This window comes from Sorex araneus, chromosome 4 (assembly GCF_027595985.1).
Source record: "Sorex araneus isolate mSorAra2 chromosome 4, mSorAra2.pri, whole genome shotgun sequence".
NCBI classification, from domain to species: Eukaryota; Metazoa; Chordata; class Mammalia; order Eulipotyphla; family Soricidae; genus Sorex; species Sorex araneus.
The window spans coordinates 83,190,794-83,200,256 of NC_073305.1; the positions used below are offsets into that span (position 1 = coordinate 83,190,794).

At 40.1% G+C, this 9,463-nt stretch overlaps 1 protein-coding gene across 1 annotated transcript; it reads left to right on the plus strand.

The window, feature by feature from the left end:
* Positions 1-493: 493 nt before the first annotated feature.
* Positions 494-2,018, plus strand: LOC129404296 (tubulin delta chain-like). Its single transcript, XM_055136428.1, has one exon. It carries the CDS (start codon positions 632-634, stop codon positions 1,991-1,993), a length of 1,362 nt encoding a protein of 453 aa, XP_054992403.1. The 5' UTR covers positions 494-631; the 3' UTR covers positions 1,994-2,018.
* The last annotated feature ends 7,445 nt before the right edge of the window (positions 2,019-9,463 follow it).

A 9,463-nucleotide genomic window follows, 5' to 3' on the forward strand; every position in this document is an offset into this window, starting at 1 on the left:
ACATGGAGAATGAGTGAAATCAGTCAAAAGGAAAGAAAAAAGACAGAATGATTGCACACATCTGTGGGATTTAAAAAAAAAAAAAGTATGAGACCAATACCCACAGACAGTAGAAACAAATACAGTTCCATGAAAGGAAGCTTGCCACAAGAGCAAGGGCAGTTAGGATAGAAAAGTGACCACTATGACAATGATAGTTGGAAATAATCATTCTGGACAAGATCTGAGTGATAAGAGTAGGTAAAAGGTTATGCATGATAACCTGTTAGTACGTGTGTTGCAAACCATGATGCCTAATAAAGAGACAGATATTTTAAAAAGAAAAAAAAGAACCTCCTGAAAACACACGCACACACACGCACATACACACACACAAACTTCGTTTGTGGAACATGCGCATTCGTTCTTGCTAGGGTGGGATTTTTCTTTTTTTTGGAGGGCGGGGTAGCGCTTGTAGGGTTTAAAGTGAGCATGCGCATAAGGCTTGCTGAAGTTTGAACTGTTCGGAAACGGCTGTTTCTGAGGCTGCTGGTTGTTTGGAACATGAGCCTTCTAAGCTCTTTGCAGTGCTGCACAGATCTAGTGTGAGGTTGGCTGCCTCACTTTATTTCTTTATTTATGTTGTCCCAGCATGTCAATTGTAACAGTACAACTTGGTCAGTGTGGAAATCAGATTGGTTTTGAAGTGTTTGATGCTTTATTTAGAGACTCATATTATCTTGAGGGACTCTGCTCTAAAAAAGAGAATGAGGCATATCAAGCATCTTGCAAGGAAAGATTTTTTAGTGAAGAGAAAAATGAAGTTCCAGTTGCTCGGGCCGTACTTATTGACATGGAACCAAAAGTTATCAATCAAGTGTTGTCAAAGGCTGCCCATTCTGGCCGGTGGAAATATGGTCAGCAAGCATGCCTCTGTCAAAAGCAAGGTTCTGGAAACAACTGGGCGTATGGATACTCTGTTCATGGACCCAGGCATGAAGAATCTATAATGAACCTAATCCAGAAAGAAGTGGAGAAATGTGACTCTTTGAGTGGCTTTTTTATTATAATGAGTATGGCTGGGGGCACAGGATCAGGGCTTGGAGCCTTCATTACACAGAATTTACAAGATCAATACTCAAACTCTTTGAAAATGAATCAGATTATATGGCCTTATGGAACTGGTGAGGTTATTGTTCAGAACTACAACTCCATTTTGACTCTTTCTCACTTGTACCGATCTTCAGAAGCCCTTCTCGTCCATGAGAATGATGCTCTTCATAAGATCTGTGCAAAACTGATGAAAATCAAGCAGATCTCATTCAGTGATATTAATCAAGTCCTCGCACATCAGCTAGGAAGTGTGTTCCAACCTACTTATTCTGCAGAGGGCATGTGTAACTACCGGAGAAATCCATTAGGAGATTTAATGGAGAGTTTAGTTCCTCATCCTGAATTTAAGATGCTCGGTGTTCGTAACATTCCACAAATGTCTGAGAACTTGCTGGCATATAGCACGTTTACTTGGGCTGGCCTCCTGAAGCATTTGAGACAGATGCTCATTTCTAATGCGAAAATGGAAGAAGGTATTGATTGGCAGGTCCGGCCTCCCTTCTCAGGACGCCCCCCTCTGGGCAAGAAGGCCCTGGGCTCCGAGCCGCACTTCAACACTTCCCTGGCTAACCTGCTCATCCTGCGTGGGAAGGAGGTGCAAAGTGCAGAGCTGGAGGGCTTTAAAGATCCAGCTCTGTACACTTCCTGGTTAAAGCCTGACAACGCTTTCACTGTATGGAAAACCCAGCGAGCCTTTAGCAAGTATGAGAAGTCTGCAGCTTTGGTCAGCAACAGTCAGTTCTTAGTAAAGCCACTTGATATGATTGTGGGCAAAGCATGGAATATGTTTGCTTCAAAGGCCTACGTTCATCAGTACACAAAATTTGGAATTGAAGAAGAAGACTTTCTGGACAGTTTCACATTGTTAGAACAAGTTGTTTCCAGTTACTGCAATCTTTGAACTTAAACAAAGGGTGAAAAGTCCCTCAAGTTCTTTTCTGCTTGTTTTTGTTTGGGGACTACTCTGAGTTCAGTGGTTGGGAGTGCTCCAGGGGCTGTGTGGAAATAAGGGTTAAACTTGAGGCTCCTACATGCAAAACACATGATCCAGGAGCTGGAGAGATAGTACAATGGGTAGTAGTCTTACATGCAGCCGACCTGAGTTCAATCCCCAGCACCCCGTAAAACCTGAGAATCTACAGTGTGGCCCCAAAGCATAAAACAAATATGTCTTGCAGCCCTTTGGGCCATCTCAGCCCTAAATTTATTTTTGTTTGTTTTTGGATCACACCTGGTGGTACTCAGACTGCTCCCAGCTTTGTACTTGGTGGGGGTCATTCCCAGGGGTGCTCAGGGAAGCATGTGGTGCTAGGGATGGAACCCAGGACTCTGTGCAAAGCATGTGCTCAGCCCATTGATCTACTTTTATGAACCACCCATAATTTTATTTGTTTTTTGTTTTTTGTTTTTTTGCTTTTTGAGTCACACCCAGCAATGCACAGGGGTCACTCCTGGCTCATGCACTCAGGAATCACCCCTGGCGGTGCTCAGGGGACCATATGGGATGCTGGGATTCGAACCTGGGCCAGCCGCGTGCAAGGCAAACGCCCTACCCACTGTGCTATCACTCCAGCCCCCCAAACCACCCATAATTTTTTTTTTTTTAAATTTATTTATTTTTAATTAGAGAATCACCGTGAGGGTACAGTTACAGATTTATACACTTTTGTGCTTATATTTCCCTCATACAAAGTTCGGGAGCCCATCCCTTCACCAGTGCCCATTTTCCACCACCCGTGAGCCCAGTGTCCCTCCCACCCTCCCCAGTCCCATCTCCCCCCCGCCCCACCCTGCCACTGTGGCAAGGCATTCCCTTCTGTTTTCTCTCTCTGGTTGGCTGTTGTGGTTTGCAATAAAGGTGTTGGGTGGCCGCTGTGCTCGGTCTCTAGCCCTCATTCAGCCCGCGGCTCTCTTCCCCCACATGGCCTTCGACTGCAGTGTGGTTGGTGATCGCTTCTCTGAGTTGACCTTTCCCCGGGGCGTGGGGCCAGCCTCGAGGCCATGGAGTCGGCCTCCTGGTGCTTATTTCTACAGTTCTTGAACCACCCATAATTTTATAAATAAAATATTTTGAATACTTTTTTCTGTAAGGTTTTGAAAGTTCTGTTAATTAAATAATAAAACTGAATGATCACTCAAAAAAAAAAAAAAAAAGAAAAAAAAAAGGCCTGCCATTTAGGACAGGGTGAGGGTGTTTGAGGTGGGAGGAGGGAAACTGGGAGCATTGGTGATGGGAAAGGTACACTGGTGAAGAGTTGGGTATTGGAACATTGTATGACTAAAACCCTATCAAGAACAACTTTGTAACTGTATCTCACAGTGATCCAATTAAATTTTAAAAAAATAGTGCTTGCTGTGCATGTGAGTTAGATATTCGATCCCTGGCACCACATATGATTCCCTGGAGCAGCCCATATCACCTCCCTCCACCCCCCCACCCACAATGAAATAATTTAAGAATCTGTGTTTAGGAAGCTAGGGGCAGATACAAAATGGGGAGCTTTTACTTTTATTTTTTTAAGTGAAATTGTAAGCACCATTATCTCTAGTTCTCTTAATGATAGGGCTTCATGCATTCAATGTTTCGACACCACTCCTTTATCATTGTCTCAGGGACCCCTCCTCAGTAAGTTTAATAATGGATTTGTCTCCACAATTCATCCCTCTCCTGTACAAAGACCTTTTTACTGACCATTACATATTAGCACATTTTTATATACTAAGATCATCACCTGTTTTATCGATATTTTCCTTTTAACACAGAGTTACCTAAATAAGTATTATGCCCTCACTTCAGTTGTATATTCTTGGAAAATTTTTCAATTTATATTTTAAATATATATATGGACTGGAGCAATAGTACAGCAGGTAAGGCGTTTGCCTTGCACACAGCCGACTCGGGTTCGATTCCTCCATCCCTCTCAGAGAGCCCGGCAAGCTACCAGGAGTATCCTGCCCACAGGGCAGAGCCTTGTAAGCTACCAGTGGCATATTTGATATGCCAAAAACAGTAACAGCAAGTCTCACAATGGAGATGTTACTGGTGCCCGCTCGAGCAAATCGTTGAACAACGGGACAACAGTGCTACAGTGCTTTTGGACCTTATTAAATTTTTACCTAGTACATCTTTGGTTGTTAAGATCCAATATATATATTTTATGGGTAAATATAGTTCATCATGGACTTGTGTGGGAGTTAAAAGAAAACTTACTTGAATGTTTGCTAGGTTTATTTCTGATCTTTTGGATTATGGTTATAATTTAACCTTAGGAGAAGTTAATTGAGTGGAAATTTCTTGGTCATTTGGAATTACTTTTTAATTGCTCATGAGTCATTGTTTAAATGACACAATAGCCAATAAATCACTTTTTAAATGTTATAAAAATAAATTCTAATTAATGACCTTTAGAGATCAGTGTCTGAATCTCACAACTTTATATATTATAATTTCCCCTATAAATATGCATTAAAATTCAGATTGGTTATTTACAGATTGTAAACCTATTTTTTTTTCTTAGAATGTGGTTGTTCAAGGAGCATAAAAGGTCAGACCTGATGAGTCTAGCACTCTTTCTGATGTGTGCCTTCATTTAAGATCATGATGCTTTAAGCTCCTCAGGAAAAGAGAAAAATGCTATAGGATTTCTTTTTCAAGGTCAGAAAAAGAATTTTCAGAGTATTGTCGATTCTTTCTAGTATGTTCTATGAAAAGTGAAACCACCACTAAGTACTTTAATCATCCTAACAAATATGTGGGGAAATATTGCAGTGCATCTTCTGTGGATGAGAGGAAGCCAGTACATTAAGTTATCATATTTCAAAAGATGCAAAAGTGGACAGGCTACTGATAATTTAATAGATAAGTTTTAGACCTTTAGATTCAGATCTAGAATCCCACGTTATATTAATAGAGCTTGGAATTCAGATTCAGAAGTCTACATTATGTTATTAGTATAATGTGGATAATTTGTGGTACTATCTAAGTGCAATTTTGTGGAGGATAATTGTTTATATCAGCATTATGCTTTCAACAGATATATCAATCTATATCTTTATTTCACTGCCAGGGATTGATCCCAAAACAAATATTTTACTTCTAAGCTACATTCCTGGCTCAAACATTCCCAATTTATAAACAATATTTTGACCCTTTTGACTCACTTGAATGATATTTACACTTTGATTTACTTAGAAACAGAATAATCAAGGCATCACCTTTCAAGTCCATGTTCCTTCCATCTTGTTTGCTGGTCTCTACCTCAATGCGTGTTGCTTGTTCTTTTTTTTTTTTTTTCTTTTTGGGTCATGCCTGGCGATGCACAGGAGTTATTCCTGGCTCTGCACTCAGGAATTACTCCTGGCGGTGCTCAGGGGACCATCTGGGATGCTGGGAATTGAACCCAGGTTGGCCTCATACAAGGCAAACGCCCTACCCGCCCTACCGGCTGCGCTATCACTCTAGCCGCTGCTTGTTCTTTAATCCTTTAAGACTGTATTCTCCCTTACCATGTGTCTCTCCTGCATTTTTCCACTCTGGAGAAACCCAGGTTCTTTCTTTTTTCTTTTTTTTTAACATTTTTTTATTTATTTTATTTTATTATTATATTATTTTTCCTTTTTGGGTCACACCCAGCGATGCACAGGGGTTACTCCTGGCTCTGCACTCATGAATTACTTTTAGCGGTGCTCAGTGGACCATATGGGATGTTGGGAATTGAACCCGGGTCTGCCACATGTAAGGCAAACGCCCTACCCACTGTGCTATTGTTCCAGCCCCAGCCCAGGTTCTTTCTTAAACATGTGTTTCCTCTTCTTTTTGCTCACATCTAAATAAACTTTGTTCAGTTAAAAGCTATCTTGCTTCACTAAAACAACCACCACAATAACAAACCCCAAAACAAAACAGATCTAATTTTTTAAACTATTTGTAAAAGTATTCAGAACTCCTCAGGAAAAAAAGTGACATTTTTTAACACACAAAATGTTGCATACTCTGAGATTATAACTTCTCCAGCCTCCCAAACATACAGACTTGCAAATGACGATAGACAATAAATTCCATGGGGTGAATGAAATTCCTTTCTAGAAGATATCGGGCATAGACCCTTTTTATCGAAGAAGAACAGGAAGGGAGAACTCCTATAAAAGTGGGTAGAAAGGAAGCAGTGGAAAATTCATGCTCTTTTGGTTTGTATTTTGGGCGCCATACCCAGCAGTGCTTAAAGTTTACACCTGATACTGCACTAAGGGTTCACTTTGGGCAGGCATAGAGGAACATGTGGGGTGGTGGTAATCAAACCCAGATCAGGCACATGCAAGGCAAATGTTCTACCCACTGTACTATCTCTCAGTCCCAGTAAATGCTTTTTTAAAGGACGTGTACACTGTCATGTTTTGATTAACTTGGAGGTTTTCAGACAAGAGACATATACACTTCAGCTTTAGGTGAAGATTGGAATAGGACAGGGAACCTCAGCTCTCCACTTGGTACCTAAGGATATATTTATTCTAAACTTGCTCATCTTTTTCTTTCTGTTCTTCACTTTTATACCTTCAAACTTAGTGCCACTCTTTTTATTTTTGATAGCCTTTTTATAGATTCTAGTTTTCTCTGGAGAATTTGTACGTTTTGTATTGCTTTACCTCATGAAGCATCACATTAATATCAGTTGCTAGCTCGTCTGAATGTTATGTCAAGTGAACTTGCATTTCTTCTGCAAATCACTTTTACCCCAAGGTCTTAACCATGTGATTTTAGATTATATCTGGGACACTGTGAATACTCTGAGTTCTATGATAATCCTAATTAAGAGTGTTCACTTGTATTAGGCTACCTTCCAGATCAGACACAGACAAAAATTTTGTTTTACACTTTGTGTGTTGATATCAACCATATTTTCAAGCTTAACATTAAGGCATTATTCTGAGACTGCTTTATTTTCAACTTCATTTCTTAGAGCATTTGCTACACTGATTTGGGTTTCCATCATGCCTCATCAGCTCAGCAGCATATTCAAATACTCAAGATTTGTGCATATTCATATATGGACTTGAGATCTCTTATCTAAGACTCTCAACTATTGTATTTTACAGTTAATGTCCATTTGAAGCTCAATAGTTTCTCGATCCTTGGTCTAAATCACATTGTCTATTGTTCTGATTCCATTTTAGAAGGCTATCGGTATTTTTGAGTTGGAGCAATAGCACAGAGGTTGGGCATTTGCCTTTCATGTGGCCGACCTGAGTTCAATTCTTTTGCCCCTCTCGGAGAGCCCAGTTACCGAGAGTATCGAGCCTGAGTGGCAGAGCCTGGCAAGCTACCCGTGCGTATTGGATATGCCAAAAACTAACAATAAGTCTCAATGAGAGACGTTACTGGTGCCCGCTCAAACAAATGGTTGAGCAATGGGATGACAGTTAAAGCATCAGTATTTTAAACTTCTTTCAATCAGCTACTCAGTTCCAGTACACTGGGACTTTCCTGTAGATTTCTGTTTTACATCATTATTTGTAAAATATGTTTTACTATTGCTTATTGGATAGTGCATTGAGTTGACTTGCTGAATAGGTCTTTTTTTTCAGATTTGTAGGCTGCATATTAGATCTTATATTGGATTTGTAGACTGCAATATGCAATCTGGAGGTATTTACTCAGGATACTGTGATGTCTATTGTTTTTCATATTGACATTTTGGCACTAATTCAGATGATTAGAGATGTTGGTCCAACATAACTTTGAAATCAAGGCCAAATAACAGAGAGCCTCCTATTGTAGGCAGGCCTCACAGATTCAGGTTTCCTGGAGTGCCAACTGGGATTCAATAAATCACTTGTTCACACATGCATGCCTCTATTTTTAAAATGCCACATCAGCTTTGAAGCACCAGGGGTGGTTCAGTGTGTGCCCGCTTTAAAAGGGTTAGCTCCCACCAGAACCCTTTGATTTGACTGATTTGCTTTTTAATGTCAGTTTTAAGGAGATTTTATTTCTTTGCTATATGATGTGGGATCCAAACCACTTTCTACTCAGGGTATGATGCTTGAATGTTTTATGTGGAAACCTTAACTATTAACAGTATTTCCCCATATTTTCTGTCTAAAATAGACAATTATGATTGCCACCTAATAATCTGTAACCTAGACTTTGTGTTATTTTTCATTTAGAGAAAATGTATTCATGATGGTTCTATTTAAAACTGTTGAAAATAATTATGAACATGACATGTAACCAGTCTTATTTTAAGTTGCACACTGAGTATTTCATCACAGCTCACAAAAGTTTGTAGTCCCTTTTGATTTTTTTAAAAATAAATACACTTCATCAGAATTTCTGCTTTCTCCAATACTATTCCAGTGTCATTCATCCCCCAACACTCCCCCGCCACCATTTAGAGAAAATGTATTCATGAGGTTCTATTTAAAACCATCATGGTTCTCCCCTGTATTAAACTTTCACTGTTTAATTAAATCACTGTGTGATACAGATTACAAAGCTACTGACGATTGGGAGTCAGTCATACAATGTTCCAATATCCATCCCTCTACCAGTGTCACCAGTTGGGCTTCCACCACCCTTTTCTCTAGACTGCCTCTATGGTAGACATTTTCTACCCTCTTTCCCCCACTCTCTCTCCCTCCCCCTCCCCCTCCCCCTGGGCGTTACTGTTTGTAATACAGGTACTGAGAGGTTATCATATTTGCTACTTTACCCACTTAGAGCACGTAGTTCTTATCCAGCGTGATCATTTTCAACTATCATTGTCATAGTGGTCCCTTATTGCCCAACTATCTTCTCCCCCTACCATTTGAGGCAGACTTCCAACCATGGACCAATCCTCCTGGCCTTTGTTTCTACTGTCCTTGTTTCTACTGTCCTTGTACTATGTTCTTATATAGATAAATGTATGTTTGTGTATAATATATATATGTGTATATATATATATATATGTATCCCCCACAAATGACTGCAATAAAAAAATCTGTCCCTGTCTTTCTGACTCATTCAATCAGCATGATAGTCTCAATGTCCATCCAAGGTAACATCTCTTATTTGCTTTCATTTATCACAGAGGAATGATCTCCCTCCTTTTTTTCCCTCCCTCCCTTCCTTCCTTCCCACCCAGCAGAGCTCAGGGATTACTCCTGGTGAGCTTAGAGGACATTATGTATTCCCTAGGACCAAACCTGGGTCGGCCACATGCAAAGATAGTGCCTTAGCAATTGTATTATCACTCCAGCCCATCAGCTTTCTCTTCCTTGTCAAGTATAGAAACAGACTCATATAAGTTCACTGCCCTTTGTTTACTTTCCATATGTTTAGATTGTGCATGGAATATAAATGTAACAAGATGCTATTAGCTTTCTGTAAGCC